Genomic DNA, 22,221 nt, shown 5'->3' on the forward strand with positions numbered 1-22,221 from the left:
GCCAGTAAGTCATTGATCCAAGTAAACAAAGACTGGTGCAGTGGCACAAGAAAAGTAAACAACGAAGAAGTCGTAACGCACTGCGGCCCCTTTGGTGGGTGGCCTAGGTGTCAGAACCCCACTGACCTGTTATTGATGACCTACCTTGAGGATAGGTTATCATTAAGTAAGAAATGGACAAACCCTGTAAAGAATAATAAGCAAAATAAACAAAGACACAATAAGATACAAAGTATCAGTTTTCGCTTACACAATGGTTTCAGACGCTTCACTTTACAGAACACAATAATTAGCATTTCTTAATGGTGCCAAAAGAAATATCTTCTCGCAAAATGTTGTTCACATTCATTTCCTCAAGAAGAAATACTTGGATGAGATAACACACAATAGGTGCGGCATCTTCTAGTAAAATGTAACCAGATGAACATGTAGAGAACAATAATGCTCAGTATCCGGATCTAGAGTCTGGATCTGCTCACTCACCACAGATAGAGAGCGAGTTTGCAGATGTTCATGAGATTGGTTTGCTGATAACTTTGTAATTCTTCTTCGCAGCCCCTGAGGCTTCCCCCCACCCCACTTACTGTACCCCCTTCATTCAAGTTCCCATTGGATAGATGTATGTCGCTACCTCTGTCTCAGAGCACCCCTTCTGGACTCGATCAAGTTGGGTGGATGAAAAGGAAGCTGATGAGCACAGGTTAGTACCGTAAAGGAGGGTGGGCTTGTGACATTGGGATATGGGACACACTTAGGGGATACATTTTGGCTAATAGGAGATTGAGGGAGACAAAACCTGCCAACGGGAAGGAGACTTAGACCATTAACAGAGCTGGCGATATGTTTACTATAGGAGAGGAAGATCTGGGATCAAAGACTCTGGAGGTCCGAAGAGAAAGCAGGAAGGGGAGAAGATGGAAGCCTATAAATCCTCAGTCCCACCAACTCCCAGTGCACCAGGTACGCGTCACTTTCCTGTTTATGTACGAGTGAGGTTTGTAGTCTTCTCGAAAAGGTGAAGGCTAAACAACCAGGTAAACCATGCAAATTCTGTAGAATGTAGGAATAACTCTTTCTTATATGTATAAATGTGTTGCCATCCCATCACAGCCAGTGATGAGTTATGCTAGCACCATGGTGGGCCCTCGAGCCTCGGTGGGCCCGCAGCATCGCCTCCATTCCCTGCATGAGAGGTGTACTACATATAGGAATGCAGCATACTAGCCAGCCTATGTGTTCATATAATAAACTTGTAGATTATTTAACAAACTACCCAGTATTTTACTAAATAGATAAATCTAGGTGCACGGTCAGACTGAACAGTATCTTCTCTCTGAGTCTGGCTTTACAAACATTACTGCAGGGGTTCTAATCCCCAGTTATCTCACTGCCACCGACTAGGTGAGCACATACGGTAGATCCAACAAGATGATACAAATGGAAAAAAAAACACTTATGTTGGCGCAGTTTTAGGAATGTTTAAATATTTAGAAAATACTTGATGTGGCTGAACAGTGGCCGCTCTAATGAAGTTTACTATTGAGTAATGAGCAGCAAACCCGAACCGCACAGCTCAGGTCCATGCCGAACATTGTGGGTTTGGGTACCTGAATCTAAACTTTAGCACTGAATTTCGGGTTTGGGTTCAGCTCATTCCTAAAGCAGGTTGATTGACCGCTGAGCAGACTGTATATATTGTGTAGACTGTTATGTATATTGTGTATACTGATGGGTAGACTGGTAAACATAATGTGTAGACTGTTGTATATACTGTGTAGATTGCTGAGTCCAGGGAGGAAGAGAGAGGAGCCGAATACTGTGAGGGGGAGGGAGAGGAGCCGGATACTGTGAGGGGGAGGGAGAGGAGCCGGATACTGTGAGGGGGAGGGAGAGGAGCCGGATACTGTGAGGGGGAGGGAGAGGAGCCGGATACTGTGAGGGGGAGGGAGAGGAGCCGGATACTGTGAGGAGGAGGGAAGAGGAGCCGGATACTGTGAGGAGGAGGGAGAGGAGCCGGATACTGTGAGGGGCAGAGAGAGGAGTCGAATACTGTGAGGGGGAGGGAGAGGAGCCGAATACTGTAAGGGGCGGGGAGAGGAGCCAAATACGGGGAGGGGGAGGGAGAGGAGCCAAATACGGGGAGGGAGAGGAGCCGAATACTGTGAGGGGGAGGGAGAGGAGCCGAATACTGTGAGGGGCAGAGAGAGGAGCCGAATACTGTGAGGGGCAGAGAGAGGAGCCGAATACTGTGAGGGGGGAGGGAGAGGAGCCGAATACTGTGAGGGGGGAGGGAGAGGAGCCGGATACTGTGAGGGGGGAGGGAGAGGAGCCGGATACTGTGAGGGGCAGAGAGAGGAGCCGAATACTGTGAGGGGCAGAGAGAGGAGCCGAATACTGTGAGGGGCAGAGAGAGGAGCCGAATACTGTGAGGGGCAGAGAGAGGAGCCGAATACTGTGAGGGGGAGGGAGAGGAGCCGAATACTGTGAGGGGGAGGGAGAGGAGCCGAATACTGTGAGGGGGGAAGGAGAGGAGCCAGATACTGTGAGGGGGGAGGGAGAGGAGCCAGATACTGTGAGGGGGGAGGGAGAGGAGCCAGATACTGTGAGGGGGGAGGGAGAGGAGCCAGATACTGTGAGGGGGGAGGGAGAGGAGCCAGATACTGTAAGGGGCGGGGAGAGGAGCCAAATACTGTGAGGGGGAGGGAGAGGAGCCAAATACGGGGAGGGAGAGGAGCCGAATACTGTGAGGGGCAGAGAGAGGAGCCGAATACTGTGAGGGGCAGAGAGAGGAGCCGAATACTGTGAGGGGCAGAGAGAGGAGCCGAATACTGTGAGGGGCAGAGAGAGGAGCCGAATACTGTGAGGGGCAGAGAGAGGAGCCGAATACTGTGAGGGGCAGAGAGAGGAGCCGAATACTGTGAGGGGGAGGGAGAGGAGCCGAATACTGTGAGGGGGGAGGGAGAGGAGCCGAATACTGTGAGGGGGGAGGGAGAGGAGCCGGATACTGTGAGGGGCAGAGAGAGGAGCCGAATACTGTGAGGGGCAGAGAGAGGAGCCGAATACTGTGAGGGGGGAGGGAGAGGAGCCGGATACTGTGAGGAGGAGGGAGAGGAGCCAGATACTGTGAGGAGCAGAGAGAGGAGCCAGATACTGTGAGGGGGGAGGGAGAGGAGCCAGATACTGTGAGGGGGGAGGGAGAGGAGCCAGATACTGTGAGGGGGGAGGGAGAGGAGCCAGATACTGTGAGGGGGAGGGAGAGGAGCCGGATACTGTGAGGGGGAGGGAGAGGAGCCGAATACTGTGAGGGGGAGGGAGAGGAGCCGAATACTGTGACGGGGAGGGAGAGGAGCCGAATACTGTGAGGGGAGGGAGAGGAGCTGTATACTGTGAGGAGGAGTTATCCTAGAAATAATAATAGTGACAGTAAACTATATATATAAATATATATATATATATATATATATATATATATATATACACACACACCCCCATATCATCTCCTAACAAAGTAACAATCACTGCGTTTATATACGCATACTATCTTCTGTCCAGCGCCAAGTGTCCTATTACAACATCTATTCACCATATGGGGTGGCATCAAGAGGTTCCACCTGTCCACAGCCAACATGGACATACTTACGTTCATTAAGTCACAGGACTTGGCCGTGCCAGCGCCTGAGTGGGTGATTAATGTGTTGGCTATTTCCACCTCCTCTTCCACTTACACCGCCACATCCACCTCCTCCTCCTCGTACACCGCCACACCCTACTGTACATTGGTCAGATTTAAGGAATGTGAGCCAGGTATCCCTAGGTGTGAGGATTTTCTTTAAGGTTCTCCAAAGAACATAGGGAATATCTGATCTAGAACTGGTCTGGAATTCCTATTCTGAAGACCTAAAATATTTGCGGTCATGTAATATAATGTCCTATCTGCTCCTATTGCTAATGTGTGAATATACAGCTAGCGCACTAGAAGCTTCCGAAGCCTCGAAACTCGTGAACGCTGCTCTAATTCCCCAGAAAGTCTGCATGATTTATTTTTAATAAGCTTCTTCTTTCAAAGAGAATCTGGTCCGGAAAGTAGAAAGTTTGCTTATTCTATATTATTGTATTGGTTGCCTGTAGGACAGTCTATGGGGTAGTTGGCTTTGGCCACCATGAGATGCGAGCGGGTCAGCCACGCCATACCCATGAAAGGGTTAAGCGGAGGCCGGGTTCCCAGTAACGAGCACAGAACTTTCTTATGGCTGGGGTGAGAAGAAACTATTTTTGAGACCGATTAGCATGACACATCCTAAGGGGGCAAACCGTTGCGATAACGACATCAAACAGTATCTCAGCTGCATACAAATAGATCAGGTGCACCGTCGTGTGGGAGTGAGACAACAAATTAACTCTAGTGCATGGGCTGGCACAGCACGCCGAGCCTGGCGTACAGGTTTAGAAACGAAAATCAAATTATTTCAGCATTTTCTTTTCAGACCGCTATAAGTGAAAGTGGGAAATCAAATCCTTTGAAGATAACTATGCTTTGAAGATAGTCGAGGGCCGGCCATGTCTTCTAAATACCGCTGCCGTGACTCAGAGCTCCAGCCCTACTTCTCATTTCCAGTTAATTGGGCAACACGGAAAGAAGATCAATTAAGAAAGTCACTTTTGCTGAATATTTTTTGCAGGAGAAATCTGGGGCATTGACAGTAGTTTTTTTTTTGCATGTGGATTTTGATAAACATGCACTGGATTCCCGGGCTCCAAATCTGCTGCACCCATTGTCTCCGGGGAGTGAAGTTCAGTTCAAGTGCTTGCAAAATCTGTTTGATGAAGATCTCGACAAAGGGAATCGATGCAATCGTTACGCGCGCCCCTTCTAAAAGCAGCGGAGGTCATGGATTAGTAAATAGTTAAGCAGTGTTACTCATTACCACTCATTAACGTTGCATGCGGTCTCTGTCTGCAGCAGTCTAGGGGTTGGTAACATACGTGCACTTTGCACACGCTCTGTTTTTACACTTGACACGTCTGTATTTCCAGGAGGAATTGTTCCAGCGTCTTGTACGGTGTAGGCGTTAATGACCTGATTACAGCAAGGAGAGGATTCGGTGTCATTGAAGATTTATGACTCTCATTGATTCTAATCATGTCCCACAGAACCCTTATTCTTAGAAAGAAGCCCGAGCATGTGCAAGCAGCGGGAGATCGCTGTCAGGGATCACCATCACCCGGTATTACACGCAGGGTGCTGCGCTCCTATCACTGTGTAGTATACCTAGCCAATTATAGGGAGGACTAGGAAGATGGATGAAGATGTATCCGGGCATGGACAGAGTCTTATGGTGCAGACATTTGGGACCTCGCCTGGCCAGTTTAGAAGCCAATTCTCTCTGGATTTTTATTTGATCCTCTGAAGCTTAGCTTGACTTACTTCACATTAACTGGACAGTGAATACCGCAATCAAGAAGCGAATACCTTTAATAACCTCCTCCTGGGCTGCAAGAGGCAATTTTTTGTTCATTGTCAACTACTTACAAGAGTCCACGGCAAGTGAATGTAAAAAGTTATAAGGGTTCCCGGGTAAAAGAAACCGAAATAGCCCCATAGTGGTGGCCACTGTCAGAAAGGTCTCTTCCAAAGGAAATCCGAGTCATGTGAGGGGTCTCTGTCCACTGAGGAGTCACACAGTCCCCCGCCCCTCCTGAGATGATCCCACAGGTCATGATACATCATTACAAGCTAGCTCTGGTGAAGGGAGTCTGCCAACACCAATATTGATTTAGGTTTCTCTTTTGCATCTGCAACAGAAACAGCTGTGTTTCTACAACACGAGGCCTCAGCCTCAATGTTCTGCCCCTTGGTGTCTCTTCTAGCTAATTTGCAGTTTGAGCCTGATGCCTTCACTGTGGCTGGAGGTTTCTGTTCCATCTCCATTCACTGTGTGAAGACAGGAGGGGTTGATTTTCCTCACAACCTCCACATATCTGCAAACAGCTTGCTCTGTGCAAAGGACTGAAAATTTTGCAAATCTCACAGCTTCCATTTTTCTGTGTTCTGGTATGTATATTTGCCTGCCTGTATGAGTACAGATGGGATATTACTCACAGACAGCAAATTTTCCTCGTGTTTAAGCTGCTATCCTATATTTGCAGTTCAGTGTTCCTGGATCTCCTAGGTTATGATCACTTTGGCTTTTCTCTGCAAAATTTTGGCAAAATTGCATGTAAACAAACCAAATTCATTATAACTGATAGATATAACTTATTGTAGACAGTGGCTTTATTAGTAACCTCTTTCAGGTTTTGGGGTTCCCTTTTAGGCATACTCCTTAGACCCCCACCTATTTTTTTAATGTAGATTGTGAGCCCCATATAGGGAGCACAATGTACATTTAGTTTCCTATCAGTATGTCTTTGTAGAATGGGAGGAAATCCATGCAAACACGGGGAGAACATACAAACTCCTTGCAGATGTTGTTCCTGGCGGGATTCGAACCCAGGACTCCAGCGCTGCAAGGTTGCACTGCTAACCACTGAGCCACCGTGTTGCCCCACCCCACCAATTATTATTATGAACATCTTATAATTTGGCCCTATGTCCTTAAAGAACATCACAAAGTATTTGTATCCAGAATTAACAAATCTGACGGATTGACGTATAAAGGGAGAAGTGTATTGCAATCTCTCTTTTGCAACATCTTTACCTTCGGATATAAGGAAGCCATTACTATTGTCAAAGCATTTTAGTCTCTTTAACTCAAAGACAGACATAATTGTGCCGTGATTATTCTCAAGTGTTTATCTAGCAAATGGAAGAATTTGCAAGATGATCCCATAGAAGCTTTGGAGCCGTCTCTGACAGGTGTACAGGTTTAAATTAATATGATAGAAGTTTCATATCTTAAAACGAAAATTGATTTGTTTGAGAGATTTAGTCTCTTTCTATTCCCACAGAGTAAATATGAGAATGCACTAGATTATTGGAATATTGTAGAAGCTTTTTTTTTCTTTCTTTAAATGGGATTCAAGGAGCTTAGCTGTATTCTTCAATAGATTTAGAATTGATTGAACCCAGCCACACTAATGTTTTGTTTTGTCTGTCTCTTCAGTTCTCGTATCGGTCTCTCTATCTTTAAAAGATATAAAATCACAAAGAATTTCATATTGCTAAGAAAGAAACACAATGCAACCCTATAGGAAGACAAGGAGTGTTTTGATACAATTGCACTTCATTGTACAATAGACATTTGCAAAGTAAAGCGTCCCCCTCTTGCTTCATATAACCCCTGTCCTGTTCTCAATTGCTTTCCCTTTTGCAATCCTTATAGTAGAGAAAGAGGTTTGACCTTAGGGCTATTCTCCCAGTCTCCTCCTTGATAAGGTTAGCAGTATATAGAAGAAAAATTCAGAGCACAATCCAGAAATGTGGAGTCTTATGTATCAAGATTCAGGTGGATTTTGCAACTTGTTACAATGAACTAGGTGAAATCTGTAGGAAAAGATGTAAATTTCCGTAGCATTCTAAAATCTGTACATCCATGGGGTGAGAAAATCCTCATCTACCTGCATGCAGTATAGGATAGGTGCAGAATTGTAGTGCAGAACAAGGGGAAGCCTTGTGCAAGGTTACAACGTCACATGCACACAAAGCACATGTTGGTGCAACCACTCAGGTATGCAAAAGCCAATTTCCAAGCCACAAAACCACCGAGCACATTGGCTTTATTGTTTTTGGAACTAATGCCCAATGAATAAAGGAAAACTGCACAGGAGTGACCACCTCTCCAATCACAGTGGCCGCTGCACCAGACAGGACAGTGGTCAGGGACCCATCTTTTGGAATTTGATGTAGAATCCACACCTATCTTTCATCTTCTGGCATACATGTCTAAGATGAGAATACCCCTTTAATTGCGATTTAAAGGGATACTGTCACCCCAAAAATTACCTATTTTTTAAACCAAGTTTTTACGTGAAACATATTATAATAGATAACACCACTGAGCCATCCACTACGGACAACAAAGCATGTCCAAAAACTCTCCCATAGACCTCAATGAGATGGCTCCAGACTATTGCTGCCCGGGATCATGAAACTGCTTCAATGCAAATACTGACAGAACAGGAGAAGAGTTCAGACAAGATGGCAGTCTCCATAGTCATGCACATAAAATGGAATACAAAATCTACAAGCATAAAAAACACATTAGAAAAAGGTGACAGATTTCTATATCTTGTTTAATAAATAAAGGTATGGAGATATATTCCTTCTGAGAATATCTATGCAGGAGAGATAAGAGAGGCTAATGAAAAATAGCAAGTGTTAGGTCAGTGGGGTAATTGTCATGGGGATCATGGGTTGCGATGAACTGCATATTGCATTGCATGTTAATGTAACTAGTGCAGGGTAACACGTGATCAGTATTCTAGTACTTTCTGGAAACTGCCTAAGAATTACGCTCCAGTAGATGTTATTTGTTGCACTCCCATGGTGAGATTCAATTAACTTAGGTGGGAATGGCTCTCTTCTTAAGGACAATTCTCCTTAACGCCAGGGCCCTACTAGGAATGATCACGACTTTTACAGTCAGGGCAAAGTGGATGGGATTCTATATTTATATTGTCCCCTGACGGAGGTCTGGTGCAGAGTGATGCCTCAGTCTATGAACAGTGTTCCTTAAAATGACACAAATATATGACAGGTCTCCATGCGCCCCCAGACTCTCCTGTATTCTGAGATCTGGAATAAATTCTTTCATGCTAATGGATGTGCCCTGGTATTTGCAGTGGGATCCTTGACTTCCAGTACAAGATACGGAGACTTGTTATCCTGAGCATCTACTTTCACCTACAGTATACAGGATTTAGTGATTCGAATTAGGGTACCTCCAATTAACACTGTGCATCCTGGAATATCTATATGTGGCCATACACATTATCAAGGGTAGGGAACCTTGTCTCTCCAGCTGTTGCAAAACTACAACTCCCAGCATGCCTACTTGCTCTGCTGTTCTTGGAACTCCCATGGAAGTGAATGGAGCATGCTGGGAGTTGTAGTTTCACAGCAGCTGGAGATCCAAGGTTCCTTACCCCTGCATTAGGTGAACATCAGCCCAACCCACAGACTGGCCAACCATCTAATATGTATCAGAGTGTTCCAACTCTTCTATGACAGGGAAAGAAAGATCACACCATTGGATTTCCCAATCCTTTTTCCACCAAAGGAGGCTTGATGCAACTTATTTCCCACTCCCTACCGAAAACCTATACCATGCTCCATTTCCAGCAGAACCAGTATTTGCAAAATCACAATACAGAACCTCTTCATCAGTTAATGTTTAGAGATATCGTTTAGGGAAGAATAAAAATTATGTTTTTTTAATCAGATTTAACCGGCAGCTAAAATATATGTGACTGAGCTCTCGAACTGCTTCCTCCTGTGCAGTGTTCCTATAGAAACTACATTAAAACCTATGGTGTTTCTTAGCAAAGGCAGGTGATACAGCAAACAGCTACCTGATCTCCAGGGTGCTCACGCGTCTGTACTAAATTGTAAGTAAAATAAGCTTGAAATTCCCTTGCCAGCCATACAATACTCTTGCATAATAAATAGGCTTTGCATCAGCGTCATGCTCAAGTGGATTTCCGTGAAATATTCAATTCAGTTTTTGCCTGGATATAGACCCCCCCCCTTCCACCTTAATAACCAAGGGGGGACTGCAATGCTGAGGAATCCCTGCTTCTTGCAGCATGTGAATACTGAGCAGCATTGTGGAGCTACCTGGGCATCTGCATAGCAAATACTGGTTACTGGATCCTGTGGATTCCGCCATCAATCCACACTTTGTCAGGGAGGAGGTGGCATTGAATTGCATTTACCATGAATGCTGTTTTTAAGGGGTTTTCCAGCCCCATATTGGATTTTCATACTGGTGATTTATGCACAGGGTTATTTGTCAGGGTTCTAGCAGTCTCCAGGGGTCGGGAGCTGTTAGTGGACAGGCGGCGCTGGAGCATCACTCCTGTGCAAGGAATAGGAGCTGCACTGCAGTTCACAGGAGCCAGAGTTATGCAGCATTGCACCGTCTCTCTTGTTCAAGTAGTAGGAGCGGTGCAGCAATACATTTTAATTTTGCCACATATTTGTATCAAATAAATTCCTGGTGTTCCAAAGTTTCCTGCTGCGCCGTTCCTATTGCTTGAATAGCAGAGGCGTTGCATGCACCGTTTCTCCACAGAGGCTGATAGAATTTGTTGGAATTGTGAAAATGCAGCTTTTTTGTTGCAGATTTTACTACATTTTTTTTTCTTTTTTTGTAGAGTGTGAGCTCCCTATAGGGGTCACAATGAAAACTTATTTTTCCTATCAGTATGTCTTTGTAGAATGGGAGGAAATCCATGCAAACACGGGGAGAACGTGCAAACTCCTTGCAGATGTTGTTCTTGGTGGGATTTGAACCCAGGACTCCAGCACTGCAAGGCTACAATGCTAACCACCGAGCCAACCCTTACACGTATCAAAACCGTGGTAGATAGGTTAGTAAGCTCTCCAATTGAGTGTAAGGCCAGACATGACGACCACTGGGTGGCTAAGACGTTGGTGAAAATGGCACAGTACGTGCTAGCCGCCATTGTTGCCCTTATTAGTATATGCTTATTTAGTCCATCCATCACATATAGAAATACCGTATATCCTCGATTATTCACCCACAAAGTCTGAGGGTAGAAACATACATTGCAGTTGGTGCAATTTTATGATAAATCGCTAAAAATTATCAGTCGATTCCTTATTCCTATATTTTTGGGACCATTGACAAAGAACTACTATAGGACTGCACCATATTTGGATTCCCAGACGCCCCTGCAAAGCATTTCAAGGCCTCATATACACAATGGGCATTAATGTGTTAATAAAAATCTTCTTTTCTATCCGCATTTGCTTTTCTCGAGCTGATGGAATGTCATAGGGGTAAAACGAAAAAAAAAAACCTTCCTATATTTCACGGAGTGATAAAAATAGCATGGCACAGCTAAATTGCTTAATCTATAGGCTTGTTGCTGCCTGCATTTCATTATAGTCCAGGCGCAAGTTCAGATCAAGTCATTTGCACCAGCACAGAGAGGACGTGAGCTGAGGAAATGAATGAGAATTTTCAAGAGGGGATATCTGAGCACCCGGAGACGTGCGGATGTCTGTGCATCATATCTGTACAATACGGCAGAATGAAAGCAGTCGGAGATCATGGCCGCCATTACACAAACTGGGTGCTGATAACTATATTGATGTTACGGCTTGCCTTCAAGCCACAGATGTAAAGCGCTCAATGATACGTTGCCAAGTTTTGGAGTCTCATACATATGGTGTATAGCGGCTCTGTGCAACCTGTGTGTGGCCATGCGAATGCCGTTATAGGATTTGGGGGGGCTCCAGCCTACCTCTGTATACCTACAATACTATAGAGAGGTTAGAATCATGGTATGCATCATAGTCCTGCTTTCTTCCCCCCATGAAACATTGCTCATAGGGTAGCAATCTCTGATACAAGGTGCTGCATAGAGCATTGTGCAGGGGCACACAGGGTCTTTGCAGCTCTGCTATATGCATTAGGTACTGTATATGGCCAGTAGTAAAGGGTTGTGTGTATTATTGGCATAACTGCTGACCTGCAAATGTAAACCCCCCCCCCCCCCCCACAACCAAAGCCCCCTCTAGTCAAGTGCTTACGACCGTCCTGAGAGAGGAATAAGATGAAGGGAAGAAGCGTTGCAATGTGATATATAGGTTTATATGAAACAACAGGTTTTTGAAGTTAAAAGCAAACTCCCATTCAACTCTATGAAAGTTATGAACAGTATAGCGCTGCTCATGTAATTCCCACCCAGGACTTGGGAACAGTTATGGTAACTCCATCTCGGTAGCAATTTGGCAGAATGGGAACAACCCTTTAAAACCTTCTCCCCTATATACACATACTAGCCTCTGCCCGCGACTTTTTGTCTGTGTGTTATTGGCGTCAGTGATCCGCCTATGTTCAAATTGCTACCGTCGATGGTTTCTCTGCTCTGGCATTTCGGCAGCTCTCAAGCTGTACTGCTGCTGAACTTGTTCCTTGCACTGTGCCTGTGATTGTTCTGGCATCTCAGCAGCTCCCTGGGATGCCTTATAATGAGCGTGTTGTTGGCGCTCATTATCCCCGTCAGCTCCGCTTGAGGAGAGCTCTGTGACTTCTGACTCCTTCATAGCTCTTGTTGTTTACAACAAATTAGATTTTCTTTTTTCCAGGCATATTTAATATCAGCAAACTGCCAATTTGGATTAAAGAGGACCTGTCATGGTCTGGGGCACAGGTCGTTCTATATACTGCTGAATTCAGCGCACTGTCGGCTTTCCCGATCTGTTCCCCGGGTGAAGAGCTATCGGTCCCGGTACCGTAGCGCTTTACAGTCAGAAGGACGTTTCTGACAGTTAGCCAGGGATGCCCTTCTGCCCAGCAGTGTCTATCGCGCTGTACCGTGTGAGCGGGGAGGAACACCCCCACCCCCTCCCCTCCTGATAATACTGGTCTATGGATGAGCACTGTGAGCAGAGGGAGGGGGCGTTCCTCCCCGCTCACACTGTATAGCGCGATAGGCACTGCTGGGCAGAAGGGCGTCCCTGGCTAACTGTCAGAAACGTCCTTCTAACTGTAAAGCACTACGGTACCGGGACCAATAGCTCTTCACCCGGGGAACAGATCGGGAAAGCCGACAGTGCGCTGAATTCAGTGCACTCTCGTCTTTCCAGCAGTATATAGAACTGCCTGTGCCCCAAACCATGAAAGGTCCTCTTTAAAGGTGTTTGCCCATGTCAGTTTGTTAGGAGTGCCTGGAGCAGCTCAGATAATATGCAAATGCTTGTACACAATCCACTGAGGGTTAGCGTGTGTTTAGACAGAGAGATAACAGACCTGGGACCTGAGATAAGGCTGCTGTAAGAGCTGTGTAATATATATAGTATGTGAACATAAATTCATAACAGTCATGAAGCCATGAGATAAAAAGTAGCCAATGTGTTAATCGAGGTTACAAACTATCTATGTGCCAAATTTTATCCAAATCCATTCAGCCATTTTTGCGTCATTCAGTAACAAATAGTAGGAAGGATAGGATAGGAAGGATAGGATTAGTAGGATAATAAGGATAGGATAGGATAGGATAAGATAGGACTATACATGTTACCCTAATAGGCTACCAGACATAGATGGAGGACGGCTTTATGGTGCTGCAGTATACTGCTCTGGGATCCCTTTCGAGTACTGTATGTTCTTTTTGGTATGAAGCAATGTAACGCTGCATTCTGTGTGTATCAGTGTGTAAGTAACATTGTACGTCCAGAGCATAAGGCGCTGACACTGGCTGTCATCAGACATAAGCATCAGATGGTATCACTGGTGTAAAAGGGCATATGGTCTGGTCTTTCTCTCACCCACACAAGGCTCCATTGGTGTCTATCTTCATACTTGCAGGGCTGCAGACTGCTGAGCTTGCTCATTCCTGCACAGGCTGGAGTCGCTTTTGTCCATTATTCCATAAGTGCACAGGTTGTGCTGACATTCTGTTTCACTCACAATCACGGAGATAATGTTACCGGGATGTTCAGTGCAGCAGGGGACATTGGATTCTGCTCGTACTGTATAATATAGGCTGCAGAAATGGATTTTCTGTCTACATAGCTGTTTTAGTCTATTGTTATGATAGAAGACATAACTGGCATTAACCTACATGCCCTTTCTAAATGGAACTATTTCTACCAACTCCTGACGTTATTGGAGATAGCAGAGCTGAGTTTGTAATTTGTCACAAATCTAGTGGCGTCAGGACGGTGTTATCTTTGGCTGCAGAAAAATGTGACAGCGTTATCTGAGGTTTATGAGTTATCACAGAGCACAAATGACAGATTCCCTACAGAGTAAATATAAAGTAACTTTGCTGCAAATGCAAAATATCTTCACAATTGTACTCTTCACTTCAGTACTCAAATCATAAGATCGATCATATTCTGGAGGCTCAGAAAGACCCCATCGGAGGCTACGCGCTTCCAGTTCCAGATTCCCACCTTCTTAGGTCTGATCACTTTGTCCATTTTCACCAATCGCACATTTTACAATACAGATGTATCCAACCTTCCCATGGCAAGAATTTGGTTACAATGTTGTATTGTGTTATAGTGTTTGCAGGCTGAAAATCTGAACCAAACCCAACTTACAGATACATATAAGATAGACTTATCACAAAATCACATTGTTTTGAAAAGCTGGTCATTATATGACATGTCAAACCAAGAACAAGGCTAAGGAAGGACACCGCTGTACATTATATTCCACTTCTTAAGAAATTTGATACATTTGGAATGCTTATGTGGGATTATTTGGAATGTCTGCCGAGCAGGTTCATGGTTTATTCTGAATGTACTACTTAAAGGGATTCTACCATTAAAGGGATTCTACCATTAAAGGGATTCTACCATTAAAGGGATTCTACCATTAAAATCAAATTTTTTGACAATTGAAAGGCTATTCTCCTCCTAACTTTAAATGTCTTCTCCGCGCCACCGTTTGGAAGAAACCCCAGTTTTCGATGGTATGCAAATGAGTTCTCTTGCAGCACTGGGGGCGGTCCTCTGAGCTCAAACAGCACTGGGGGCGTCCCCAATGCTATGAGAGAACTCTCTAGCGTTGCCTCCATCTTCTTCAGGAACGGCCTCTCTGCGCATCTTCTTCCAGAGCTGGGTTCAAACTCCTAGGCCTCGGGCAGCCGATGGCGCATGCCCATGGTCACAAGAAAAATGGCCACTTACACAGTAAGTAAGCGGCCATTTTCTTGTGGCCTGTGGGCATGAGCAGTCGGCTCTGCCCGAGGCCTAGGAGTTTGAACCCAGCTCTGGAAGAAGACACGAAGAGAGGCTGTTCCTGAAGAAGATGAAGGCGGCGCTGGAGATTTCTCTTGCAGCATTGAGGACGCCCCCAGTGCTGCGAGAGAACTCATTTGCAAACCAACGAGGGGGCGGAGGGGCAGTAGCCACCAGGTGTTGGTGCACAAGGGACTCAGAAGCACCAGTTTTATAGATGACACATGGTAGGTGAGGGGTCTTATTAGGGTATCTTTACCCTCTAACGCCAGTGGTTCTTTACATGTGTGTAGATGACGTGCTGCTCTCTATATGGGACAATTTCTATATGTCTCACATTGTATCCAGTTAATACTTGTAGTTGAGGGATATTCAGTGCACACAACATATTTACAATCACTTCTGTGTTTTCCTGGGGAATCCTTCCAGGCCTCTCTGCCAGATGGGATGTACAGACACGTCCCTGCTAAGTCAGGGATAAGAAGCCTGGTCAATTTTTAAACAGTTACATAAAACCATGAGAGGATTGGAAGGAAAGATGACAAGAGCTTGTAAGAAGCAGCAGAGGAACACAGCAGGATAATTCCTGCAAGCTTGCCCTAGAGCTGAAATAATATCACAGGGATCCCTGCTCCCTCCCGCTCCTCCTTACTAAGGCAGCCTCAGATGCTGCGGTGTCGTCATCTGTGTGGGTGCAAATCTCTCCTCGGCCGCCGCGTTCCTCGTACACACGGCTGTGGTTTAGCAGGGGAGCGTTACAAATCACGATTACAGGAGTGTTCAGTCTTGTAGCTTTATCCTGGAAGATGAAATGGAAACAAAAGAATGGCCCATTGATGATAGAAGAACGACGGCTGATATGTGCCTATAGCTTCTGTAAGCACATGGATCGCCCAAATATCCTATGCCTCTGCAATCCCTGAGATTTACACTTACTAAAGGGGTTGTTAATGGGTTTCCAATGATCCTAATAACACATGGTTTGTCATGTCACGCAGAAATCCCACAGAGACTCCCATGTGAGAGCGGAGACCGAGAATAAATGGGTTTTGCTGATAAATGAAAACCATCAACAAGCAGGCTTGGTGCTGACCGATCCGATTTTGACTTTATTTGTATTGTAATTGGGACTTGTATAGGTCGGCCCATTGCGAGCACTTCATATAGGCATTGGGTATTCGCCATGTACTAAATAGCAGAACTCTGGAAGGGGAGAGATTGACTCTGCTCAAAATATTACCCAGAATGAATACAATTGTAGCAAATCCTCAGCTGTGAGAGAATGTAGGACTGTGGCGATTTAGTATCTAGTTATAAAGGTGAAGGTTTCTGTCAGATTTTGCAGCAGTTTGTAGTTTTCTATTAGAAACTTACACGAAGACAGCCGCTGAAAGTGTAGTAGATAGGGCAGATACACTTGACTTAGGCATAAGCTACACCAACAACATCTGGGGCACGTTTGCACCCTGTGGTACATTTACTATAGATCAAATTTTTCCAAACTCGGTCAAGTAGATCAGGGTCAAGTAGATCTCATTAGAACGTGCACCAAAATTTTAAAGTAAAATTCTGACCCAAAGTAAATGAACCGCTAGGTTGTATGAACAGAGGCTATAGAGTCTGATGATGCACCGGATTTACCATCCAGCACCAGTCAGGGTGATAAATATGGCACATTGTCAGACAATCTAGACTAAGTGTACACTAAAACATGGCACACATATATATATATATATATATATATACACATATATATCAGGATTAGCTCAGGGATCATCGTCTCCTCAGATAGACCAGCACTTTTGGCACAGAAAAGAAAGTCCAGTCCAGCCAAGTCTGGTGCAATGGCCACAACCAGTTTCATTAGAACTTTTCAAGCAAATAAAAACAACTACAATATGAACTCCTAGCCGTCCGGCCACTACATACAGCACAGGTATCTTACTACAGACAGCCGGACCTACAGCACAACCCCCTAGACATATACAGTAGTGTCAACTCACAAGTGGTTTCCCAGGAGCAGAGACAGCCATATACCTGTGTGCTGTCTGCCCTTATATACACACATTTCAGGTTACCAGGAATTAACCCCACATATCCCAAAACCTGAAGTGGCTGAATGGACAAGACCAGGGGTAGGGAACGTACGGCTCTCCAGCTGTTACAGAACTACAACTCCCAGCATGCATACTGGCTCTGCTGTTCTTGGAACTGCCATAGAAGTGAATGGAGCATGCTGGGAGTTGTAGTTTCATAGCAGCTGGAGAGCCGAAGGTTCCCTACCCCTGGACTAGACGCACACCCAATACTCCCTACTCCAGCGGCCAGACCTGTTACCAGGGCTTTGGTAAAACCCTCCAGCAAGGAACACAGCTTTTCTCAGTTGCACCTAGATCGTGGGAGAAATGTATACTCCTTCTACTACTTTGCCCCTGGTCTTGTCACAATGTGAACTGGAATAAATATGTCATTTTTCTGTCTTACTCAGTATCACCTATAGGTAGCAACCTTGTATGTCCATGTCCAATCCATAAAAAACCTTGAAACATGACTAGGGAACAGCTTTACATTGCAAAAATGCATCTATTTTTGTTGTAGATTTTGTTGCGGTTTTTTGAGCCAAAGCCAGGAGTAGAAGATAGAAGTATAAGAACTTCCTATATATATATTTCCCCTTCCTTTTGGAGCCATTCTTGGGTTTAGCTCAAAAAACCGCAACAAAATCTGCAACAAAAAAAAACTGTTTCCGCAACGTGGGGCCTCAGCCTTAGACAGCTATTTTGCAAGGTTCTTGTTCCTCGCACAGAGAAGGGTACTAGTTGGCTCGATGAGATGACTTTGACACGGCTCAATTTACAAAAACACAACGTTTTCTGAGATTGCAACATTGTCACTGCAGATTTTTTTCTGCCCTGTGTGGATGGGATTAGCCAGAATCTGTAAAACGTTGCGGTTTTTTATACATTGTTTCCGCCACGGCCGATGTGCAGCGTTTTCTCAACGTGGGGCCCCGGCCTAAGCAAGTTTTGTCATTCCTGCATGCTCCTGCATTACACATCCTCTTCATGCAGTTGCATTTGTGGTTGCAGATTTGTTGGATGGTTTAATAGAACTTTTGGTCTAGATCCACCTTTTCGTCTTTGTTCTTGTTGGTGAAAGGAGGTGAGGGTTTTTTTAATAATTAGGATTAAGCTTTCAGGGATAGGGGAGTCCCAGTGTAATTACGGCTCTTCCAATGTAATTACAGATTTGGATATCTGATGGTCCTTGGCGCAGGGAGTAAAGGGAACTTTTTTTTTTACACTTGTTTATGTAAAGCTGCAGTTTTAGATCAGGAGATATTAACCACTTAATGGACTAGTCTGAGACTTGTACAGAGAAGACAAGGCTATATAATGTATTGTGCCACAGCTCAGGGGTATTGCTTTAGTTAAAAGTGGGTGGGAGGGGGCAGCCGTTCCTGTACTGGATGGAGGCAGCCGGTGATTGCTTTGTGGTCCTGTGTAACAGAAGGTTTCAGACATAATCTCATCCCTGTTGTTTGCAGTCTTGCTGTACAGTGGTCAGAGCCGGCAGATTTAGGTCGTCCAGAGTCAGGGCTGATCATAGCATAGAGAGGTGTCCGGTTTGAGAGTCCCATCCCATATTTCACCTGATGTATGTGGGCAGATATGAAGAAGACAAAATATGAGAGAAGAGGTTCCCTGTGTGAAGGATTCTTGGAAAAAGATAACACTCAGAATATTTTTTTTATTATGTAGATTGTGAGCCCCATATAGGGATATATATATAGAGAGGGATCACAATGTACATTTTTTTCCTATCAGTATGTCTTTGTAGAAAGGGAGGGAATCCACACAAACACAGGGAGAACATACAAACTCCTTGCAGATGTTGTTCCTGGCTGGATTCGAACCGAGGACTCCAGCGCTGCAAGGCTAACCACTGAGCCACCATGTTGTCCTCCTAACACTCATAATGTGCGTCCACACTCCACTCCCAATCTGCACTCATCACTCATATCTGCTGAATGCGGCGGCACCCTCCGGTTATCCCACAATACAGAACCAAATGGATTGGTCACTGGAGCGGTGCAAGCGTGCAACATTTACTTTAATCCAATAAATGAATAGGTTTCTATGGATCACACATGCAACACTAGCACTACTGTGCAAACTATAGCACGAATTTCATCTTCCGAAACAGCGCCATTCTTGTCTCTGGGTGATGTCTACGTGCTAAGCTGAATGGGGGTAGGAAATGAACCAAATGGACAAGAACTGTTTTTGCATAAAATATGGGGTTCCTTTCTTTTCCCCAGATTCCTAACAACCCTCATTCACATCTGTGTTGGTAATCCATTCGGGGGGTCCCCATGCGGAATACCAAACGCACTGGCAAGCGGTGTGCAGTAAAAGCACACGGACCCCATAGACTATAATGGGGTCAGTGTGCTTGCCGACAGATCTCCGCAGGGAACATGTGGATAGGAAAGTAGTTCACAATCTACTTTCCTGTCCGCATGTTCCGGAGATCTCGCGGCAAGCACACGGACCCCATTATAGTCTATGGGGTCCGTGTGCTTTTACTGCACACCGCTTGCCAGTGCGTTCGGTAGTCCGTTCGGGGAATCCCCATGCAAACTCCCTGAATGAATTACCAAATGCAGATGTGATCCAAGGGTAAGGCAAAAAAAACCCAAACCTTCCAGTATGAAAATCATACCATAGTGACGTAATGTGAGTGTGCTTGGGGTACATGGTAGACTGCCCATATAACATAGCCATGTATTGGGTAAATAAGATTACACAGTATGGACAACATACACTGCAAGATACAATGTGCCACAATGCCAAAATAGCCATGTCGCATAAATACAAAGAGACAATGAAGAACTAAAAGCCCCATCCAGTATATAAAATACCGCCATACCAGTAACACCAGGACTTATGGCAGTTATAGCCTTGGCTCCCGGACCATATGACACATCCACTTTATCTTTTGTTCTGGCGTTGGATATACTGCAGGATAGAGATGGGGATGACACAAATGCCACTTGGACTTATATTTGTAGAGAGCGGTTAAAATAATGTAGGTAAGAGTAATGTGTCTTCTCCATCTCCGTCTATGGTAAAATGTTTATAGAAATCGGAATCAGACGGACAAATTACTACCTGAATATGAAGAAAGGCGCTCGAGCTTTTTGTCTGCATTTCCATTTCTTTCAAAAAAAAAAAAAAATCTGGTAATGGGAAAGTCTTAGACATGGCTGACATCAGAAAGACAATTTGTTTTACGTGCGCTGTTAACCATCGCCGTCTCTATACAGATTCTGACACTATGTACTGGAATGAAATGGCAAAGGGGAATCCATTTTTCTTACACTATTGACTTCCTGTTCTGCAAAACAGTCGCCCGCTGAGTCTTTCAGTCGTCTATTGTGAGTGCATTGTAAGCCTCCATAGGAGACTGTTGTGCGGAATCAAGAAGACAAATTGCAACTTTTTTAGTACTTTATAACCACATATAGCATGTCAAGTGTACGGGGTTCTGGAGAGGAGAGACATGACTGCGCTCAGTATTGGTGGTTTAGGGGGAATTCCAGGGGATTTGCCAAAGGAGACAAATAGGATCATTTGGTGATGTGACATGGACATTGCAACACGTTACACCAAAGGTAAGCACCTGGTTGTGGAACCAAATCGGTGAAGGATTGGATTTGTACATGGAGCATTGATTACCGCCACTTTAAAGCTGGTGCACATGTGAGTATACATATATACACTGATGTAGCAGAGCTGGATTTGTGATTTGTGCAATAGGTCTAATTGGTTAATAACGTGATGAGATGCATCTTACATTAGACTAGCTGTCACTCAATGTGGATTCATCCCAATAATCGTGTTACCACTTAGTATTAATCATTACTAATATTATCAATAATCAATCACAAGTATTGATCAGATTGTGTTTCTATATCAGGAATTATTTGCTACTGTCAGCTTGTAGTAATATCGATGATAAAGAAAACCTTGGTATGTGGCGAAGGGAACAATGCTCAGTTTTGGGATGTGAAAGATTTGGTGGAGGTATATACTGTATATACTGGAGGAATACTGGGATTAACTGGTTTTATCACCTAATTGCTGTTTTTTTGTGATTTGATGATCATTTTGATTCATAATATAGAAGAGAGATAGATAGATAGATAGATAGATAGATAGATAGATAGGTAGATAGATAGATAGATAGGGAGATAGATAGATAGATAGATAGATAGGAGATAGATAGATAGATAGATAGATAGATAGATAGATAGATAGATAGATAGGAGATAGATAGATAGATAGATAGATAGATAGGAGATAGATAGATAGATAGACAGATAGGAGATAGATAGATAGATAGATAGATAGATAGATAGATAGATAGGAGATAGATAGATAGATAGATAGATAGATAGATAGATAGATAGATAGATAGGTAGATAGATAGATAGATAGGGAGATAGATAGATAGATAGATAGATAGATAGGAGATAGATAGATAGATAGATAGATAGATAGATAGGAGATAGATAGATAGATAGATAGATAGGAGATAGATAGATAGATAGACAGATAGGAGATAGATAGATAGATAGATAGATAGATAGATAGATAGATAGATAGATAGATAGGAGATAGATAGATAGATAGATAGATAGGAGATAGATAGATAGATAGATAGATAGATAGGAGATAGATAGATAGATAGATAGATAGATAGATAGATAGATAGGAGATAGATAGATTAGATAGATAGATAGATAGATAGATAGATAGATAGATAGATAGGAGATAGATAGATAGATAGATAGATAGATAGATAGGAGATAGATAGATTAGATAGATAGATAGATAGATAGATAGGAGATAGATAGATAGATTAGATAGATACGATCTGATATAATAATTATATATGATAGATTTATCAAGAATTCCTACTCGGAATATTGGAATATTTCAAAATAAAATTGGATCTATCAAATTGGACTATACCAAAATAGATTAATCTAGCTCCTACACATTGAAGTTACAACAGTAACCATGAAGGGGTATTCCTTATGGAGAGCCCGGAGTGTTCCCTTACGCCTGCTGTGAAGTTTGTCCCATCTGTGCTGTGAACATAAGAATAATAATAAGATTAATAGTCAGTCTCCAGAAACATTTTGTGTCAATTATTTGTTGTAAACATAAATATTTACAATAAAAGACAATAACAAATACAAATGTTATATCATGTGAGGCAGTGAACCTAGAAGGGTGAACATTGACAAAGGTTAGATATTCTTCCATAGG

General features: G+C 43.9%; 1 protein-coding gene across 1 annotated transcript in view; it reads left to right on the forward strand.

Moving 5' to 3' along the window:
- ARHGEF9 (Cdc42 guanine nucleotide exchange factor 9) overlaps window positions 1-22,221 on the forward strand; it is a 197,952-nt gene that overhangs the window by 36,409 nt on the left and 139,322 nt on the right. The window contains exons 4-5 of the mRNA XM_075260245.1: window positions 556-700; window positions 854-960. Coding sequence (XP_075116346.1) covers window positions 556-700; window positions 854-960 — 252 coding nt within the window. The remainder of the gene's footprint in view (window positions 1-555; window positions 701-853; window positions 961-22,221) is intronic.

Source organism: Leptodactylus fuscus, chromosome 11, assembly GCF_031893055.1.
Source record: "Leptodactylus fuscus isolate aLepFus1 chromosome 11, aLepFus1.hap2, whole genome shotgun sequence".
In the NCBI taxonomy this organism is placed as follows: Eukaryota; Metazoa; Chordata; class Amphibia; order Anura; family Leptodactylidae; genus Leptodactylus; species Leptodactylus fuscus.